This window comes from Cydia fagiglandana, chromosome 11, assembly GCF_963556715.1.
Source record: "Cydia fagiglandana chromosome 11, ilCydFagi1.1, whole genome shotgun sequence".
In the NCBI taxonomy this organism is placed as follows: domain Eukaryota; kingdom Metazoa; phylum Arthropoda; class Insecta; order Lepidoptera; family Tortricidae; genus Cydia; species Cydia fagiglandana.
In genome coordinates, this window is record NC_085942.1 from 605,198 (window position 1) to 627,648 (window position 22,451).

A 22,451-nucleotide genomic window follows, 5' to 3' on the forward strand; every position below is an offset into this window, starting at 1 on the left:
GTTGTTAGGAATAACCGTTAACACAGGTCTTCATCTAGAATTCCATTTCAACAGATGGTGGTTTCGAAGAGCAAATTAATGATTAATCGAATTAAACACATGTATAAAACACATGTGAATATATCCCAAAAGTGCCAAAGTAACATTTTTTACCTGTTACGTAACCCTAAATCTATTATCTATTAGGAAATTAAATATAGTTGGTCAAGCTGATCTTATCAGTAGAAAAAGGCGGCAAATTTGAAAAACGTAGGGCGAAGGGATATCTTCTCATAAAAAATTGGAATTTCGCGCCTTTTTCTACTGACAAGATTTGCTTGGCCATCTATACTTTTGTTCTCCTGCCGTTTTGTACAGTATGAATGTCTACCGTCTCCAGTTCTCTCTCAATTGCTCAAATAATACCCGACTACTATACTACTAAAATACCCGACTAAATAATGACGACGAAAACTTCAATCGGACTACAGAAATCCATGAAATAAATACTTGTTAGGCTAGGAACTAAGTTTTAGTCAAACCCGCTCCACTAAGCAGAAAGCGAACATTCATCAAAATACCGGACAGTTCGCATAAACAACGCTCGGAACGTTGACAGCCATCTTTTCTTTTGTTTCGGCCGTTTCGAAACTAAATTACGGAATTCGGGTAGGGTAAGACCACCAGTGAATGAACACTTAAGCAATTATCCAAATTTGAAAAATCATTGCTCAGCATTCATTAATAATTGGCATAATTAACTGCAATTTAATCAATCCTCATTTAATAAATAAGAAAGTAATTTCTGCGATTTTTAATTACTTTCATAGTTTTTGAGTTTTTTTTTTTTTTTATTATGAATGGGCTTACTCATGGCCACAGACTAGCCGAGGCGTAGACGTGGCCTACGATGGAGCGAGCTCGCCCAGAAGGTGCCTGTTCACTCTTGATTTGAAGGTTGCCGGGTTATAAGAACACGGAAATATAGACGCCGGCAAGGAATTCCATTCCTTGGCAGTGCGCATAAGGAAAGTAGAAGCAAAGCGCTTCGTGCGAATTGGTGGAATATCTACCAAGTAAGGATGGAAACCGGCCGTGCGTCTAAAAGTCCGATGGTAGAATGGGGACGGTGGAATAAGCTCGTGTAGCTCTTGGGCACACTCCCCGAAGTGCAACCTGTAGAATACCGACAGGCTGGCGACTTTCCGCCGATGGGCCAAAGACTGAAGCTTAGCCGTTAGCTTCTTGTCGCCAATCATCCTCCTGGCTCTGCGCTCCACTGAGTCCAAAGCGGCGAGTTGGTATTTAGCTGAGCCATCCCACAGGTGGCTGCAATACTCCATACACGACCGGACTTGAGCTTTGTAAAGTGTTAGAAGCCATAATTACCATAATTTACCAAAAACTACCCAAAAACCTAATGAATGAACATAAAAACTAGTGAATGAACACCGAAAAACCCAGTGAATGAACATTATTTAACTCTTTTTAATTAGCATAATAAAATCATTTTTACCACAAACACCGTTTCCGGCTCTATTTTAATAGGTACAGCGATAGCGTTTAAATCTTTTTATCCCTCCATATTGACTTCGAATCGATTAGAATGTAATAAAATGATGGTTATTCACCAATAACATAGAAACCCGTTACATATTAAAAGGAAAAAATAAAATCAACCATTAAAACAAGAACCAACGTGCATATTTTGATGAAAAGGGGTCATGCTCACTAAATAATGCTTAAAATAAAAACTTGTCACTGCATTGTTCGTGGTTACACTGTTCATACATAGAATTAGTAGAAATCCAATAAATGAACAAGCCAAATTTTGTGTTGTTCATACATAGGCATGACAAATCTAGTAAATGGACTATAGAAATTTGGTTTGTTCCAATACTGGCTAAATGAATCAGAATCGTTTTCTATGCAGAATAACAAAAAACCAGCTCAATACGATAGAGATTACATATACATTTGGGAAAAAAATGAAATCTACGCGACACCAGTAAATGAACACACTGTTCATTTACTGGTTTCAGAACATTTGATGAGCCAGTAATGGAACTATAAAAAATAAAGACTTAATCGCATAATACGCCGACAAAGTGTACATAAATAGAAGGTTCAGCTCTTAATCTAACCAAATAACTAAACTTTGTACTGGTAAAGATTAAATAAGCACTTCATATGTTGCTCCAAACATACACTGTTCTTATCTGGGATCTAATATTTCCATACAAAACTTCAAATCCAGAAATACGTAAACTTCAAACGCCAGTCACATCCTAACTGGTCAAAAATAAATTTATTACGGGTTGTCATTGCATAGGAAATAGAGTTGTTAATAAGAAAAAAAATAAGACAAGTGGAAGAAATTGCTATATTTCTTATTTTAGACAAAAAACGTGATTTTGTTCATTCACTGGGGGGTGTTCATTCACTGGAGGGTTTACCCTACGTTAGCCGTTTCAATTAAACTAAAGAATTGACCCTCGAGGACACGGGGATTCGAATGGAACTTTTGTCCTTTTCGGGGTTCTGTAGGTATTGCTATGGTTTTTGGATTAGTAAGAACGGGCGAGCATGGTATTAGTAGGCGCCTTGCTACTCCATTTAGGGGCTTATACATCAAAAAGTAACATTAAAGTATTCGTTTAATTTATGATTCGGCAGTAATTGTAAGCGTTTTGTTGCCAAGACACGACTAATAGGTATGTTTTAATGTTTAATGTAGGTACTTAAATTGTACAGTGCATGTCCCAAATAGAATCTAAAACAAACTGCCGTAGCGACCATCGGTTCTATGTGACCCGCCAGTTGACACTAACACATTCACTACCAGAGTTACGGTAATTATTTCTCACTAATGAAATAAAATCAGAAATCAGAAAGACAGATTTAAACTTTCACGATTTTTACAGATTACGATATTTACTTGGTAGAAAAACACGAAAACCTATTTATTATAACCAAGGCGTTGATTTAGGATATCATCCATATTTGTATTAATTTGTAAGAGTAAACGAATTTAATACGTTAGCCACGTTTAAAATTTTGGTAAGTAATTAACATTCGTTTTTTTGGTTGAGAATCATTTGTTTTATTTCTGTTGAATATTACATTTTTATAAAAATGTTAACCTGTTCATTCACTTCCCAACTTACCCGATCGTCTTCACAGCGCGACGAGATTGCGCAGTGTATTTATTTAGGCGTAAATCGTTAAAAAAATCGGACACAATTAACGCTGCCTCGGCAGTCGGGTAAAAGAATAAATAACAACACAAAAGAACCTTCGCCGCTTTAACTTTATTCATTCATTCTATTACGTTACAATTTTATTGGGTTTTCTTTAGACAACTTTATCTTATTCTAAAAGAGTTCGCCGTTTTGCGAACTTAATTTATTTTTTCCATTGAATTTATTGTGATCCCTGTTCGGTTCAAATCAACGCCGATTAGAACCGAACATTTAATGGGTTAAAATTTTCGCCCCTAACTGCAATAATATTAAAGAAACCGGAAAAAGTCAAACGAAGGGGCATGTTACGGATAATATAATACACATTGTGCATTGTGCAATTTGTGCAACATGGAGCGTAAGTTGAATATTGCAAACGAGAGTAAGTTTATAACGAGAGATTATTACCTTACGCCCCGAGTTACACACTATGTTTTTCATCACACTTGCGATACAAAAAGTAAGTATAAAGACAAAAAAACTGTTAACAATTATGACACTAGAAACTTCATAACTCCCTAGGGAGAACGCTTTTTCTATAACTCCCGCTAAACCTGTGTGCAATTCCACATTTACTGAGCGACTGTGATGAAAAATAATTTGTATAAGGTGCAGGAGAGCAATTTCGATCGCGGGGAATTTTCAACTAATCGAAATATCTTCTATATTTTACATTATTTAACTAAAGTCACACAACACATTTTCCATAATGTACACTGGCGTTCAAAAGGGCATAAAGATGTTTCAAACGTAATATTAAGGCATTACGGTCGACGTCTATCCATGCACTTTTGAACGCCACTGTACCCGATTCGGATTTTGAAATAGACATCTATTAGATATCTTTTAGACATCACCAAGATACGATAACGATATGTTTAAGATCTTACCTGTCAAATTTGACATTTGCGTGATTCTGGAGATACTCTTGAACGATTTCCACAGGATATCTCTATCTAACGTAAAAATGACATTGGTTGCCCGAATTGCGCTGCAAAAGAGAACTAGTTGATATCTAATCTATAACTGATCTAGAATGGATCTAGTACGTGTCGTCTCTTGTGAATATCTTGAAGTTCGAATACGGCAGACTGTACATATCTGGGGAGAAAAATGGATTTTTTTTATACTCGTCCTTTATCCTCTTAAGGGCCCTCGACGCTAGATTACGCCTCCCAGAAGAAATTTTGCCGAAACGAAATAATACACGCTGTACATTAATCAAGGAATCAACTTTCTAGTTAATTAATTTGGAAAGATCTGGGTTTTAATTAGGAGGATTCAATTTCGGTGGTGTCGTGTTGAGGTTTCGTTTGGATACGTTACTGGGGAATTTAAAGAAGCTCCGAGTGCTCCGACGTTGTTGGTTTTAAGAAAATTTAATTAATTTTCTAGTAACCTTACCTATTTACCTACATAGCCATCCTAGTAACGTTGTATAATATATTGTGTAGGTACTACAAAGTGATTACTACTACACCCACCAATAAACGTGAACGTAGGTATACGTGGGCCATACTGAAAGTTTTTGGATTCTGATATATGAGGCGACTTATTTTTTCTAAGTGGCCAGTCCAGGAATTTTCAGTATGCCCTAAGTATTGTGTCGTTTTCAAGCAATAAGTCCCACTGTCGCTTGCCATAAGGACGCTTTGACAGATGATTCGTATAAAGATCTGTATCTTGTTCTTATGGTAAGTGACAAATAGAGATGCACCAGATATTCGGTTACTAGGTATCCGGTATCCGGCCTATCCGGCTATGATTTTAATATCCGGTCGGATACCGGATAGTAACCTACTATCCGGACGGATACTGGATAGTAAAGTTGCTTGATTTTGGAGTAAACTAATTGGATTTAAGAAACAGTCTTGATCATAATCGTACTTGTTTATTATTTTAAAACAATTTAAACATTCCATTGACTTGCACGCGCCCTCTTTTCGAACCTAGAAATGTTCCGCGAGAACGTTCACTAAGAAACAGGTCAAACCTGCAGAATGCGCACCTGTAAAACCGAAATGTAAGTATAGTTCCGCTGGTCGAAAATTCGGCGGCCGGATATAGGATATTCGGCCGATGGTCAGGCCGAATATCCGGTATCCGGTATCCGGTCAAACAACTATCCGTTGCATCTTTAGTGACAAAGTGTATGTATGTATGTATGTATGTCACTTTATTGCACATAAACAGGTTTACATAAAACGGACAAAAACAAAACAAAAATAATAAAAATGTTATGTACAAAGACGAACTGGGGCAAACTGGGACCTTTGACTAAGCCTTCGACACATTATTATACCTAGAAACACTGAACGTAACTTTTTCGACTGGCCCTTGCAACTCGTACTAACCGAAAACTGTATCGAATAAACTTGGCGCGCCCTTGGTGTGATCGATCGTTTCGCCAACATCAGCCACTCCCTCTGTTATGATTTCATTCCCAAAGACAACATACCATCAGAACTTACGTTCACGTACCTACTATAGATGATGTGACATTTGAATGATGCCTACACGAATTGGCAATTTTCATAATATTTCTACTCAGAATCTCAAGCTCGCATTCCATCCTTAGGGTAACATAGGTAACATACTCGTAACATCCAACGACAGCTGCACTACTGTCAATTTTACTATGGATATTGACAATGACAGCGACGCGTTCAGTACCGGTAGTGTAGCTGCGGTTAGAAATGGAATGTTACCATTAGTGAGAAATACGGCCCGATTTGAACTCTAAGATACGTCAAATATTACGACTAGATACGATATGTATATGTCAATGTCAAAAATGACGCCTTTGTTTGCAGAAACGTGACTTTTGACACTGACATATCTAATCTATATCGTATCTAGACGTAATGTCGTATCTTAAGGTTAAACTTTTAATTGGTTTTAAGTAAGTTTAACTTTAAGTTAAAGGGGGCATAAGTAGTTGGGGAGACCGAGGTGAGTTGTGACAGAGGAGAGTTGTGACATCGTCAATTTTTTGGAATCTATTAACTAGAAACTAGGTCGCAATAGCGCGCGTTTGTTAGTTCAAGTTACGAGCTAACAAACACACACTGTTGCGACCTAGTTTCTAGTTAATAGATTCCAAAAAATCGTCGATGTCACAACTCACCTCAGTTTCCCCTTGTTGTTTTACTTTCACAAGACGCGGTTACGTGTACGTATGCTTGCCCTTATGCCATTCATTCGGGGTCTGCGCAGCATATCTTTTTCTTCCATGACCTCTCTTTCGCCCGTCATCTCATCATTCACTCGCGTTCGTTTGATATCATCTCTCACGCAGTCCATCCACCTTTTCCTCGGTTTTCCTTTCGCCGTACCGTGCATTCGTAATACTTTTCTCGTCACATGACGTATGACGACGTAAAAAACCGGGCAAGTGCGAGTCGGACTCGCGCACGAAGAGTTCCGTACCACAATGCAAAAAAATAAACAAAAAAAAGCAAAAAAAAAAAATGGTCACCCATCCAAGTACTGACCACTCCCGACGTTGCTTAACTTTGGTCAAAAATCACGTTTGTTGTATGGGAGCCCTTTTTAAATCTTTATTTTATTCTGTTTTTAGTATTTGTTGTTATAGCGGCAACAGAAATACATCATCTGTGAAAATTTCAACTGTCTAGCTATCACGGTTCGTGAGATACAGCCTGGTGACAGACGGACGGACGGACGGACAGCGAAGTCTTAGTAATAGGGTCCCGTTTTACCCTTTGGGTACGGAACCCTAAAAAATGTGCGTACCTACAAATAATTAACATGACTGTTTTCAAGTCTCTTCTTCCTGTTATCATCATCACAATGTCTTGTTTGTATAGAATATTTAAATATTTGAACATCAAAATTAGCCATGATAAAAAAGCAAATTTCACTGTGACTCAGCTTAAAAATAAACTAGTGTTTATACAGCTTAATAAGATAATGGTTACAATGCAGGAGGTCCCGGTTGCGTAATGCGTAACTCAACGGAATATTACTAACATTTTTTTGTCCCAAATTAGGATTTCTTATTTATTCCACTTGGAATGATGCAGCTCTTATTTAAGGGGGCTTACAGAAAACTATGTAGGTACAGTGATCAGCAGTAGTATCTTACACAACTAGGGCCGCAAAAATATGTGACACGTTCTTATTTGGAGCGCAATAAGAGCGCGTCATATATTTTTGCGGCCCTAGTTGTGTAAGATACTATTGCTGATGACTGTACAGTCACCTGCAATAATATTATGTTACTATTCGAAGCAAAACATTTGTAACACGCTCTTATGGCTCTACAAATAAGATCGTGTCACATATTTTTGCGGCCTTCGTTGTGTAACATATTTTTGCAGGTCACAGTGACCTGCAACCTACCAGTGCCTCTACCATCAGTTGGCAGAGTATTTTTCACTTACTTTCAGTGAATAAACGTGCCGTGTGTCACGTTTTACGTTTCTTTACGGTCTTATGTACCTAACTTCACTCCACTCCAAACGATGCTGTCCCTTTCTAAGTATACTAAAAAACAGAGCAAGAGTTATCGGAGTTTTATACAGCGCCTCTAGGATTCACCTAAAGAACTAAATAACAAAATTGACACATTTTCTCACGTCTACGTAATTTACTATCTATGCATCTCGCTCTCGCATATTAGTGCAAGTGAGATGCACAGAAAGTAATGTTACATATACTGATGGTAGCCCTGAATATGGAGGGTAGAGGTAAGGAGAATCCTTTATGACTTTATGCGAAAACTCCTTTATGGGAGAATATTTGCAAAAACTGGGCACGCTGTCAGCTATTATATTTTTTCTAAATCTCTCCAGAGTAGCGAAAAAAAGAAAATCCATAAACCTAGTTTTTCATCGTATCAATACCGTACTAAAAATCATGGGGAATGGAAGATACTCGTATTTACAAGTGGAAAAACGTTTTCTCTTTTTGTATGGACGATTACGTAGTATAGGTACTTCCCTCTTAAGGTTTTTGACGGACACTTTTTCATTATTAATTACATGGAGTATTCCTTACCTCTACCATCCACTAAGAGCATTTAGAAGGGAGATGTCATCGCTGTCATTTTCTTTACAAAACAGTCTGCCCATTTTTGCGGGGGAGGGGACGTCAAATGTATTGCTATTTCTACATGATTTGTACGTAACGTACAAATAGCCATGTCAGTCTATACAAAAGTTTGCACAATTGTGCAAGTTTTTCGGCAGAGGGGTAAGTAATAATGTCAACAAAAAAATAAAGAGTATACCTTCGAGACTACTACGACTATGATATTTGATTTATTCGGTTGTCAATATAAAACAAATGTAGGTGTTCTTTCTTCTCGTATGAGACGCCATTACTATGTAGTCTTGCTTGAGATTAATAAAAATTACCTATATGGTGTTAAAACAAGCTTTTCTTTCCTGCTTGGAACCCTAATCCTAAATCCTAACAGTAAGCACTCAATGGCCACTCCAGTTATTAAATGCTCTAAGACCAATTTTGTCACTATGTTACTGACTCAACCTTCATTCTACAATTTTTTAAAGATTTGACGTTGCCATAGTTACGAAAATAATAAACACATCAATGTTAGTAAACAATGTATAAATTAAAATATATTGTATTCAAGACAAAAATTGCAAAATATGATAATTACGTAAACATCATTAATAATCGAGTTAAAATTATGACTTTGCGTGTTAAAAAATAGGAAGCAAAGTATACGGCGCGATTATACAGGCTACTTTTGGCTACATATTTATTACCTATGACGAAAATAGTACACACATGAGAAGAAATCTTAAAATATTAAAATAGGTATGTATTATAATGGTCCGCTTCAGTCGGCATCATGACAGCGGCCGTCTTCTACTGCTAAGTAACATTATCTAATAGAGTGTGCGGAAAGAGAAGAGTCGTGAAATTTAGGGGAGCCCATACATTATACCTACGACTCTTCTCTTTCCGCACAGACCCTACGTATGACCTTAATAGCGATCTTAATTTTATAGTACATATATGATCTCGAGTATATTTCAGTGCCAAGCGCCCCATTTCCAATACAAAATGAACCCACGCAGCGGGTTTTTGGCAATAAATGTGTTTAAATCTTATTTAAATTTTCAGATTCTGAACCACCTTCTTCTTCCTTGCCTTATCCCTTCATTTGGGGTCGGCTCTCCTCGTCCTTAGGCGCCAGGACCACCTGTCCTGGGTTGTCTCTGTGTTCAGCTGTGCCCGTTCCAGATCTTTGGCTACGGTTGTCCACCACGTAGCTAGCGGGCGCCCTCTTCCTTTTCTCTCTTCCGGGATAGCCAAGGCCTTTTTGACTGGGTACTCTTCGTCCCTTCTCATAACATGGCCATACCAACGCATTCGTCTCTCTACCAGCTTATCCCCTATGGGTGCGACTTTGAAGGAACCTCTGACGTATTCGTTGCGTATCCTATCGAGCCTTGTTACGCCGGCTGACCATCGCAACATTTTCATCTCGTTTACGTGCAGTTTATTTTCGTGGGTCTTTTTCGCTGCCCAACACTCGGACCCATATAGCATGGCTGGTCTAACCGCTGTTTTGTAGACTTTACCCTTAAGTTTGATTGGCATACTGTTGTCGCAGAGTACTCCTGACAGAGTTCTCCATCTTAGCCATGCTGTATTGACTCTATGGTTTACGTCCGAGTCTATTTTGGCGTCTTCCGACAGTATTGATCCCAGATATTTAAATTGATTTACTTTGGGCAAGGGCTGGCCATCTATGAATATGTTAGTATTGGGTGTGGTCTGATTACTGAAACTGCATCTCATGTACTCGGTCTTACTGCGACTGATCCGGAGTCCATTGTTCTCGAGTGCTTGCTTCCATTGTTGGAGCGTGGCCTGTAGTTTGTTTGCACACTTATCTGCCAGAACAACATCATCCGCGTACAGCATGCACCATGGTATTGGGGATTGGATGTCCTTTGTGAGATAGTCCATTGATAGGTTAAACAGGTACGGGCTGAGGGCCGATCCCTGATGCACTCCAACCCCAACTTGGAACGGTTTACTTAGTCCTGCTGCGCTTCTCACCTGTGTGCTGATACCTTCATACATGTCCTGCACTAGTACGATATAGTGTTCCGGTATTCTTTGTGCTCTCATCGCCTGCCAGACAAGTTTTCGCGGTACTCTATCGAACGCTTTTTCCAGATCGATAAACACAAGCTGGAGGTCTTCTCTATTGGTTCGGTGTTTTTCTAAAAGTATTGTTAATGTTTGTATTGCATCTGTTGTGGATTTTCCCGGCGAGAATCCGCATTGATTTTCAGATATGGTTGTCAGTTCGGCCAGACGGTTATTGAGTATGCGTTCCCAAATTTTAAGCGTATGAGATGTAAGCTTGACCCCTCTGTAATTTGTACTGTTCTCTGTGTTTTGTATAGTACATATATGATCTCGAGTATATTTCAGTGCCAAGCGCCCCATTTCCAATACAAAATGAACCCACGCAGCGGGTTTTTGGCAATAAATGTGTTTAAATCTTATTTAAATTTTCAGATTCTGAACCACCAGCAAAAGTTTTTGAAGAAAGTTTTATATTTCCTGTTACCAAGTTTACATGAAAAACGATTACCTAGGTACCAAACACAATAATTTGAACAACGGAAAATAAAATAATACTTACTTAGTACTTAAAGAAAAATAAATAAACTCACAGAACATTTGTATGTTTTATTTTATTTAAGATAATAGTGCTTAATAAAATACGTAGCAATTCTTGTGTAAATATTATAATAGGTCTTGCGGTATGTTCTTACTATGTGTTATGTGCACCCAGCAACAAAAACAGCAACATGTCTATGTACCGCTCCTTGTATTGAGCCTTAATTCTTAATACATATGTAACTTCTACATGCATACGCATGCATACATGATGCAATCCGGGTTTTCATGGAAATGTTGTTTTCAATCAGCTTCTTGCCTAAAACCAAAAACTGCTCGTAAGCAATGTGATTTTCGCAAATGTAGCAGTAGAAATAGAAAAATATGATGTCAAGTATAACTCATTACCTTTGTACTAAATCAGCCTTTTATCGAACTATTAATTGATTTATCCCTTAAAGTTTTGCTTGAAGTTCACATACTGTTATAAATTTATACATATTACGTTGAAAATTGCATTAATATTCGTGAAAAATCTGCGTATTTGTTGTGTTTATAAGTTGACAGAAATGTCACGTTGGAAACGCACGTATTTTTCCATAACATCTGTCACGTTTACTCGCGTAAAGTATTTACGCAGAATAATTCTGGCTCAGTTTTCATTATATAATTAGAAAGAGAGCGTTTTAGGTGTGAAGTTAGGCAAGTATGGAAAACTCGCGTAAAAACGTTTGTAACTCATGGTACAAATTGAAATTTTTAGTTCTTTACGTGACCGGTAGAGGCACTGTACAATTACTCCATACATTTTCCTTAACTTTCTCACTATCTTCACTTCTCACTGTCATTCACGGAACTCATAGTAGAGCTACTGTATACCTATCAATGTACCTACCACTAACTTTTTTGAAAAACCAACGATTCTCGGGGTTTTTCGACTCAGAATCCCGAGGACTATAGATTGAAATGAAGAGAAAACGTGTTCCCAGGTTTCATATAAATTTTGGGTGTCAGTATTGCGACGATTCATACAAAAGTGTATGTAAAATACGTCACGAACGATAATTTTTATTCCGATAAACTTGTTTTTCCTTTAAAATCGATGGTCCTCGTGATTTTGAATACATATAACCCAAAAGATGACGATTTTACGAAAAAATGGTACACTTTTTCTGGAAATACTCCCAATGAAATAAAAATCAGCCGAAGTACTGTGAGAATTGGTCCCAAGATTTCAAAGTGGGTCTAGGTCCCTAGAGTTTCCTACAATGACGCTACGACTGCTAGCGCTTCTTCAACATCGAGATCGTGATCTTCATTTCATTTCATTTCATTTATTTGCAATAAACATGGTACAGTGGTTCTTATGCTATTGTTATTAGGTAACACATGATTAACTACAAAGTAGCATGCAAATTTACACCTTAAACTCTAGGACATACAATACATTAAGCCATGAACTTTTAAAGAGTAATGGCGTTATTCATAAACGCGTTAACTGGCCTGAATTTGCTATGAATCGTTTGTCTTTATCTGTCATTTTGACTTTTATGTATTTGTAAGAAAGGGATAAAACATATTTAACTAAATCAGGCCCTTAAAGTTTTATGAATATTTTTTTTATGTCACGTCGGTGGCAAACAAGCATACCGCCCGCCTGATGGTAAACAGTTACCGTAGCCTATGGCCGCCTGCAACTACAGGGGTGTTACATGCGCGTTGCCAACCCTTTAAAAACCTATAAGTACATTCTTTTTTTGAATAACCTCATACTGTATCCCCTCGAGAAAACCTCCACAGCCGGAGCGTCCGCGGGAGGAAATTCCTCTTAAATTGCACAGTGCGCAACGATTTAGGTTCTAAGGTGTGAGGGTGTGTGTGTTCACCCTGCTGACGGCGAGCGGTGCGGTGATAAAAAGCGGCGGTTGGCCTCATGTCAAACAATCCTCTAGAGCACCACTCAATATAATCCTATTTTTTATAATAATTATAAAATCCAAAAAAAGTCAAACGAAAGATATGTTTATATACAATAAATTATGTAAAATACATTTTCCATAATGTCAATATTCAGGGAGGAAAATGGGAACTACGTTTGTATCTGAAGTGGTCGTCCACTATCCTCTTAAGATCCCTTGTGCTCAGTCGACTACGTGTCCACTTGCGTGTAAGGTAAGCGTCGGAGCTGGCTGAATGGTCTCAATCGCTCGTCACCTTTTAGCTCTAAAAGGAACCCCGGCTCGAGTTGCATCGTCACCTTCGCGTGACGGGAATTTAAACACGAGTTAAGGAGCTGTATAAAGCTATAATAGTTATTTGTTTTACAAGGGGGCAAGGTTGTTGTTTAACCGCTCGTGCTATTAATTGATACCCGAGCAAGCGAAATATTCCAAAATTGAACGACAAGCGTAGCGAATGGTTAGAAAAATTGAATCTTGAGCGTTGCGAGGGTTTCAAAGCACGAGCGGTTAAACAAAATTTTGCCCCCGAGTGAAACACAAAATTTTTCACCACACCAACCCGAAGCAAGTATTAAATGTAAAATATCACACAAAATCAAATCAAATTAAATCCAAATGAATGTTATTAAATATTTATCAACCAAAATTATCATTTAAAAGTCAATTCTACCAGCAAACATAAGAAAACAACTCAAAATTTGCATTTGATTACTTTGCCTCACATGTGAATAAAATGCAACTTTGCTATCAGTTTTTGAAGTGCAAAGTAAGCCTTTCCGAACTGGCGTGGTGAAAAAATTTAATATGAAAATTTGCGGGTACACCTTGTACCTACGCTATTAAAAAACAAATACCTCATATCAAAAGTCATTGGCTGTTATAAAGTAATTAACGCATAATTATATCACATTAAATAATAAAATTAATATGGCAAGCACATTAAGCAAAATTACACATTACCCCTTGCTATTAACTCGCGTGTTCTCTTTAATTAAAATATTATTTAACGTACAATGTATTAATTGTCAACAACTACGCAGAAAGACTCCAAGTACAAGATACGATGGGTAAATAACAGCGTGCCTGTAATATCAAGGCAATATGATCCTTATAGTTGTTATATTAAAGTAGTGGGTATTGTGCGTAGTGACGTTTCATTGAATAACAGGCATTAGGAAGACGCTACCTCAGATCACGGTGACGGTTCGTTTAGCTAAATTACATAAAGGTCTATGCATAGTGATTGGCTACATAGCATAGCGCAGAATTTTGGGGGCAAAAGCGTACCAGTGGTAATGATTGATTAAATATCTACTGAAGTGTTATCGATATCGATAATAAGATTAATAAGCAATTTTTTAAATTATAATAATTAATTTAATCTATACTTTGTCAAGCCATTCCCGTCAGTAGAAAAAAAGCGGCAGGATAAAAATATGTAAACGCGATGGTTATCGTCCCATAGACAAGTTGAAGCATGATGACCGACGTAGCACACTATAACTTTAACCAAAATATTTTACATTCTTAAATCATGCGAAAAATTAATTGACCACGTTATATTCATATTTAAATAAAAATACAGGTAATTTTTTGTTGGAATTAAACACAAATACCGATTATGCTTTGCGAATCAACGCCTGTGAAGATGCCTTTATATCGTGGTCAGTATATAAGGCAACGCCTATTCTGTCGTCTCAATAAACACTAGTGCTCGAGCTCTTGAAATACGAGTACAATAAAGCGTTTATCATAATGGAAGCTCCGGAAAAATGCTGCGACACCCAAATCAAAGTTCTGTCCTCTGGCGACTATATCCTACCGCCGCCATTGCAAGCGTCCATTGACAAAATAGTAGAAAAAGAAGGATATATATCTCACAAAACTATCAACAGGTCAATATCGACCAGCGGTGGTAACTTCTTGGGAGAACTGTACGAAGTTGACATTAAAGGAAGAACTGCGGACGGCGATAAAGAGACCAATATTTTTATTAAAAATAAAATGGATGACATACAAGTGACTATTATTGATGTTACAGAATGTTACAGCATGGAGAATTTCTTTTACGGACACCTCTCAAAACTGTACTATGATATACAAAACAAAGCCAATATTCCTATTGAAGAAAGATTCAATATGGTTAAAAGTTACGATGCCACGAATCCGAATGCTATAATTCTAGAGAACCTGGCTAAAAAGGGCTTCACGACTGTTCATCGAATGGAGGTCGCTTCTCTTAAGTTTGCACAACTTTCTGTCCAGCAGCTGGCCAGGTTCCACGGCTTGTCCTGGGTCTTGGAAAAACTGCATCCTGAATACTTCGAAAAGAAAATCAGGCCTTTGAAATTGACATTTCAATTTAACGACGATTACCAAAAGTTCATTGACAATATGAGCACGTATACGGATAAATGTGTGGATGTGCAGCAGAAAGTTAGATTAAACAAATTTAAACCCGGCGTTATGGATACCTTAAAAAAGAATTACTTTGAGAATGCTGGGAGAAGATGCTGCTTATGCCATGGAGACTACAGGGCTAACAATATTCTTGTAAAAAAAGTAAGTGATATTTATTAGTAACCTATTGTTGTAGATATAGTAGGTAACGCATTACCAATTAACATTTATCCTCAAATGTGTCTAGATGCCGAAACGGTCAAAGAAGTCAATTGAATTTTAAATTTCAATAATTACAATAAAGTAGTCATTCCAACTAGTCAATACTTATATTATTTGAAGGGTTATTCGATTTATAAAGATAGTCTCCATTGTTGTTTAAAGTTTTTCTTATCAGCGGTAATTAAACATAAATATTATATTGCAGGATGGCGATAGCATAAGTGAAGTCATTCCAGTGGACTATCAGCTGCTCTACTACGGGTGTCCCGTCATGGATTTCATATATTTCATCTTCCCCTGCACCGACCAAGAGTTCAGAAGAAAACATCTTGACGATCTGAAAGATCTGTATTACGAAAGTTTAAGAAAGTTCCTTAAATATTTTAACATGGACGTTGAGTCATTGTACCCACGGCGGGAATTTGAAACAGAGTACAAGAAAAGACTAGATTGTGGTCTAGCTTTTGGCCTTTTGATAACTCCTATACTCTTCACTGAAGACGATGACGTCCCTGACCTTGCGAAAGGTGATTTGGGAACAGTTTCTGTTACTCCAGATCCAAAAATGGATGAAAGGATTAGAGGTCTTGTAGATGATTTCCAAAAGTGGGGTATTTTGTAAGGAAATTTACTTGTTAATTCATTCGTTATTAACTTAACTGTATCTTTTTGACATTCTATTGTTTTAAGACAGTGATTAGTGATGTACCGACTATTGATTTGGCCGACTAGCCGACTAGCCGACTAATCGGCGCTCGAATGGCCGATTAGTCGGCCGACTAGTCGGCTAGTCGGCCAGATCATTAGTTTCGTATAAGTTCAGGTGAAAAACAATAGTTTTGCTCTTTTGGTTGCGCTATTCATATATTAGCTTGGTAAAAGGTGTTCTCGACAGGTTCAAAGACCTATCACTAGAATTCTCGTTCAATTTCTGTCTTTCTTTTATTTTGCGATCCTGAGCAGACCGTCAGTAGGTACAACTTGTAGGAGGTATTTCCAAGGCTCTATTTCTCGTACGTAGTTGCCAGTTAAGAACCTATCCCCTGTGGTCAGCGTCTTTATGAGCAACGTGCCCTGTTTATAAGTCTCTAAATTTTGCAATTACATTAACCACCACCACCATGGCTACACCATAAAAAAAAAAACCAAAAACTGAATTATAATAAAATCCTTTAAGTATAAAACTTGGCCATAAAATTACACGAGAATCAGTTGAGATCGACCTGTAGAGGAATACACCAGCCCACCACCATACGATAACGACCAAACGGTCAATTATATGAACAACAGTTTTCACACCCTGAATAGGTATTTTGGTAAAATAGACATAAAACATATGGTAAATATTGACTGTTGGTTTCTTTTTTTCTGTTTTCTTTCACTTATAAAGTGCCGACTAATCGGCCATTTTTGCCGACTAGTCGCCGACTAATCGCCGACTACAAATGTGGCCGGATAGTCGGCTTTCCCGACTAGTCGGCGACTAGTCGGTACATCCCTAACAGTGATAATTTAATTATTCAAAATGTTATATTTTTAGGATGTTTTACTATTAAATTTATTTTGAATGTTTTATTTCTTTCTATTTATAGTATTATGATACGTTATTGTGTAAAAAACAAGAGGTAAAATAAGACATGTCATAAAATATGTACAAAGGTGAACTTATAACCTTTGCGCAACTGAGGGGGAGTTATAAAAAAAATACTTCGTATTTATTAATATTTTTTATCGCTTTTATTAAATAAGTAATTATTATAAGACACTTTTTCACGAATTGACTAAGCCCCACGGTAAGCTCATGAAGGCTTGTATTGCGGATACTCAGACAACGATATACTTAATATACACATATAAAACAACAATGACTCGGGAATAAATATCTGTGTCTTACGTAAATAAATGCCCTTACCGGGATTCGAACCCTGGACCATCGGCTTCTTAGGTAGCATCACTACCCACTAGGCCAGACCGGTCGTATTTTATGCCATACAAAGGATTCACACTTCGCTGTATCACTCTAGCGAACTCAGGCAAAACTCACATTCCTACTTTTATATTTAAGAGAATCTGCCCTGGAAAGGGACTGACAAACACCTCGCTTGTTCAAGTGTTTTCTCCATAAGGATTTGTTTTTTTCACATAAGTACACGCTTTTTTGTGTAGAATTAATTAAGCTTTAATGTTTCCCTAGATCATATTTAAAGGGACTCACTGATCACCAGTTCGCCGGACGATATCAGACAACTGACAAGTTGTTCGGAGCTGTCAAATCTCGCATTTAACTGACAGGCTGATATCGTAATCGAACTGGTAATCTGTGGGCCCCTTTAATTTAATAAGCTTTAATATTTCTCCAGACCATTTAAATTGGATAAGCTTTAATGTTTCCCTGGACCAGATCTTCATATAGTGCGTTCTTCATATAGTATCAGAGTAAAAGGCGAATTTCTAAAGGATGAAACATTTTCCAAGATGGTCCCCAAGCGTCAGATGGTCTCGAAATGAAAACAGGACACTGTGTTAGTATATATACATACATACCTAATCCCACGATTGTTCTGAGAGATTTTGAATTTTATTCTAGTTTGTGATAGTACCTATAGGTGCTTGTGTTATTAGGCAATTAAGCGGCAGCGGAGAGGAAAATATAATGTCTACCTATCTCATTAGCCAACCGGTCTCGCGAATCATATATTATTTATATGTTCGTCATCATGAATATGAATTGCAAATACTTTACTTTACTTAGGTACTTATCTTTATTTAATAAATGTTATAAAATACGCAACACCATTAAGTCAGTTTTTATGACCAGTTACAAGCTTTTATGTAACTTTCATTGCAATTTTTGGTTCAAATCTCGCAAGCTAAATGAGATCTACTTCCTATAGTGTGTCATTTCGTTCGTTTAATTTACTGTCTCTAGTTTAATGAAAGTAAGTAAAAGTATTTAAGATAATATGTAAGTAGATAAATATTAAAATATCTACAGAGAAAACATCAATAACATAAAACAGCGAATATTTAATGTTTATACTACATATATCACTCATTTTCACTTTAGGGGCGCGCCTAGCGACATCTACTGTGTACCGTACCCGAGAGAGTGATTTTTTTCACTTTTCATTTAATCCTAAGGTTTTAAAATTGATTTGATTCAAAATAATGAGATTTTGGATATACGATTAAATTGTATGAGTGGATTAAATTGTACGAAGATAGTACGTCAGCACTTTTGGAATCGATGTTATTTCGCCTTAAAAAGGTTAGGTACATAATAAAGCAATAACAGTGGAATCTAAAGAAAACTACCGCAGCATCAATAAAATGTAGAATAGATGAATGGCATGCTGTTTTTTTTGCGTTGCTAATGTCTGTCTCATCTTGAAAATACCTTTATATCGAGTTAGATATATAAGACAACGCCTATACCGACGACTCGTAGTGTATCACTAGTGCTCGAGATCAAGACTACAATATAGCGTTCATCAAAATGGAAGCGCCGTTCAAAGTTCTATCCACTGGTGACTATATTCTACCGCCGCCTTTACAAGATTCCATCAACAAAATCGTAGAAAATGAAGGATATATATCTCATAAAACTATCAATAGGGCGATCTCGACTAGCGGTGGTAACTTTTTGGGAAAACTGTACGAAGTTGACATTAAAGGAAAAACTGCGGACGGCGATAAAGAGATCAACATCTTTATTAAAAATAAAACAGATGACATGCAAATGGGCATACTTGATATTGCAGAATGTTACAGATTGGAGACCTTCTTCTACGGACATCTCTCAAAACTGTACGATGATATACAGAATAAAACTAATATTCCAGTTGAAGAAAGATACAATATAATTAAAAGTTACGATGCTATGAATCCGAACGCTATAATTCTGGAGAACCTCGCTAAAAAGGGCTTCACGACTGTTCATCGAATGGAGGTCGCTTCTCTTAAGTTTGCACAACTTTCTGTCCAGCAGCTGGCCAGGTTCCACGGCTTGTCCTGGGTCTTGGAAAAACAACATCCTGAATACTTTGCAAAGAAAATTAAGTGTTTGAAAACTACAGTTATATTTAATGAGGAGTACCAAAAGTTCATAGACAATATGGTCATTTATACGGACAAATGTTTGGATTCGGAACAGAAAGCTGTACTGTACAAATTCAAATCCCGCGTTATGGAGACCTTGAAAAAGAATGTCATCGAAAACGCTGGAAGTAGATGCTGCTTATGTCATGGAGACTACAGGGCGAATAATATTCTCGTGAAAAAAGTAAGTGCTATTTCTTATTGTTATTTATTTTTCATAAATATCATAATCATCTAAATACTCGTAGTTGTGGAGTTAGGGCCCCCCATCTGGCGTCTTTCGAGCGTCGGCGTCTGTCGGCGTCGGTCCAGCGCTATGGAAAATGACGTCGCTGCGCAGTTGCGTCGACGCTGCGTCGACGTTGCGTCGACGTCGGCCATAGAATTGTAGACGCCGACGCTCGAAAGACGCCAGATGTGGGGGGGCCCTTAGAATTACAAATTTACATTTAATCGATTTATAAGGACAGTCTCTATTGGCGTTTTAAGTTGTACAATGCTTAAATGTTAATATATTTTTCCTTTTTTATTGTGGTACGTTTTTTCAATTTATAGATTGTATGAAGATGTATTGGCCCAATCCGCATTGGGCTAGCATGGGGACTATAGCCCAAGCCCTCTCGCGCATGAGAGGAGCCCTGTGCTCAGCAGTGGGACGTATATAGGCTGAAATGATGATGATGATGATGATAAAAAGCTGTATACAAATATTAATATTATATTGCAGGATGGCGATAGCATAACTGAAGTCAAAGTAGTGGACTATCAGATGCTCTACTACGGGTGTCCCGTCATGGATTTCATATATTTCATCTTCCCCTGCACCGACCAAGAGTTCAGAAGAAAACATCTTGACGATCTGAAAGATCTGTATTACGAAAGTTTAAGAAAGTTCCTTAAATATTTTAACATGGACGTTGAGTCATTGTACCCACGGCGGGAATTTGAAACAGAGTACAAGAAAAGACTAGATTGTGGTCTAGCTTTTGGCCTTTTGATAACTCCTATACTCTTCACTGAAGACGATGACGTCCCTGACCTTGCTAAAGATGATTTGGGAACAATTTCTGTTACTCCAGATATAAAAATGGATGAAAGGATTAGAGGTCTTGTAGATGATTTCGAAAAGTGGGGTATATTGTGAGGAAATACTATTGTACTTACTGGTTTATTTAATCGTTATTATTTTAGCTGTATCACAGAATAAATAATAGTACTAGGTACAGAAGACTCACTCTCTAACAAAACGCGTCTGTTACGATCAGCAGAGATATGGCTGCTAGGTGGCGACAGCGCCACGCGCGGCTTATGGCTTTCCCCAAAATTGGGATGGAACGGATGTACTTTTAGCTACCTGTAGCAAAGCGATGAAATCGCGGAGTGAGCCACGCCTAGCTGTATCATTTATGACACTCAGAGGACAATTCGAACATATACTGACATCAGAATGATATTTGTTATTATGTTATTTACATAGCTATCGTGCCTCTTGCCTGCGAAAGTACATGTACGAACAAGTATGAACGAAATGCACAGAAACGAATGATAGCAGTTAAATGCCATTCTGATATCAGTGTTCGTTCGAATTGGCTGGTCTATTGTTTGTTCTTGAGTTATGGATGATTTTAATGTATTTATTATATATTTTATTATATTTTTATTTTATTATTTATTCTCTTTATTTATCTTTCTTCTTAGGCTAGGTCATTTATAATATGAATATAAAAGTAAAATATAAAAACACTTACAAAACAATAAAAAATACATATAAACACATTATAAAAAACCTAACCATTATTATTTATTATTATTTTATGCTTTTATATACACTTATACCTACCTACCAGCCTATATATAGTTATATACACAGTGTAGCTATTTAAATTAAAGTGTTTAAAAAATACGTGTGCTTTATCAAATGATCATATATATAGGTAATGGTATGACATCACGGCTACCGTGTGATCGCAGAACTCGATCTCAGTCTATCTCGCTCGCACTGATGTATTGGTGATTGAGAGGGAATACGATTGAGTTCACGCTGTAGCTATCGTAAATATCAAATGCCAACTCATGGTATACGTACCTACTAATTGTACGCCCGCTAGTGTCAACCAATTTTACATTTCAATGTCATGAGAAGGCAAAACGTACACTTCTGTCAAATTACATATAATAACGTGACTATGCTTTTCCTTGTAAATACTGTCATTTAGCTACCGTACTAAAATTACTCTGCAATTTACTCTATACCATAAAACGTCATGTGTTTACAAAACAATATTTTTGTATAGGTACAGTCACCATCAGATATATCGGAGCAGCCGAGGTGCTCAAAAATATCTCAAAACGCACACTAAAGTCTGATTTAGACGATGCAAGAACTCACATGTGAGTTTCATTACATTGCGGGTTTTGATCGGTCGGTCGAATTGGACGTAACCAACAGTCCGCAATGTAACTAAAATCGCATGCGAGTTCGCGCGCCGTCTAAATCAGCCTTAACGCCTCGACAAGGGCAATATTTGTAAAAAAGTTCAATATTTGTGAGCACCTTGGCCGTTCCGATATATCAGAGGGGCTACCGCGAGAACCGAACTTCGTAAATTGCGGGGATATTTCTCTTTTACTCCAATGAAGGCGTAATTAGAGTGACAGAGAAAAATGCCCGCAATTTGCGATCTTCGATTTTCGCGGTTATAGCCCTGATGGCGATTGTACCAACACGATGTCCCGTTCAGAACTATAGAGAGTAGGGATGTACCGACTAGTCGCCGACTAGTCGGGAAAGCCGACTATCCGGCCACATTTGTAGTCGGCGATTAGTCGGCGACTAGTCGGCAAAAATGGCCGATTAGTCGGCACTTTATTAGTGACAGAAAAACAGAAAAAAAAAATATTCGACAGTCAATAT

At 37.4% G+C, this 22,451-nt stretch overlaps 3 protein-coding genes across 3 annotated transcripts in view; all 3 read left to right on the forward strand.

Annotated features, from left to right (window-relative positions):
• LOC134668629 (uncharacterized) overlaps positions 1-22,451 on the forward strand; it is a 347,587-nt gene that overhangs the window by 23,662 nt on the left and 301,474 nt on the right. The gene's annotated exons all lie outside the window — the stretch shown is intronic.
• LOC134668710 (uncharacterized) lies at positions 14,514-17,011 on the forward strand. The gene is made up of 2 exons (XM_063526151.1): positions 14,514-15,379; positions 15,645-17,011. The coding sequence occupies exons 1-2, from the start codon at positions 14,573-14,575 to the stop codon at positions 16,059-16,061; spliced, it is 1,224 nt and encodes a 407-aa protein (XP_063382221.1). The 5' UTR covers positions 14,514-14,572; the 3' UTR covers positions 16,062-17,011.
• On the forward strand, positions 18,878-21,205 carry LOC134668712 (uncharacterized). Its single transcript, XM_063526154.1, has 2 exons — positions 18,878-19,721; positions 20,265-21,205. The coding sequence occupies exons 1-2, from the start codon at positions 18,936-18,938 to the stop codon at positions 20,679-20,681; spliced, it is 1,203 nt and encodes a 400-aa protein (XP_063382224.1). The 5' UTR covers positions 18,878-18,935; the 3' UTR covers positions 20,682-21,205.

Excerpts from the sequence above, each read along its gene's own strand:
- LOC134668712 (XM_063526154.1), top strand. The coding sequence starts at position 18,936 with ATGGAAGCGCCGTTCAAAGTTCTATCCACTGGTGACTATATTCTACCG. Across the intron at positions 19,722-20,264 it reads ATAATATTCTCGTGAAAAAA|GATGGCGATAGCATAACTGA; the intron begins GTAAGTGCTATT and ends ATTATATTGCAG.
- LOC134668710 (XM_063526151.1), top strand. The coding sequence starts at position 14,573 with ATGGAAGCTCCGGAAAAATGCTGCGACACCCAAATCAAAGTTCTGTCC. Across the intron at positions 15,380-15,644 it reads ACAATATTCTTGTAAAAAAA|GATGGCGATAGCATAAGTGA; the intron begins GTAAGTGATATT and ends ATTATATTGCAG.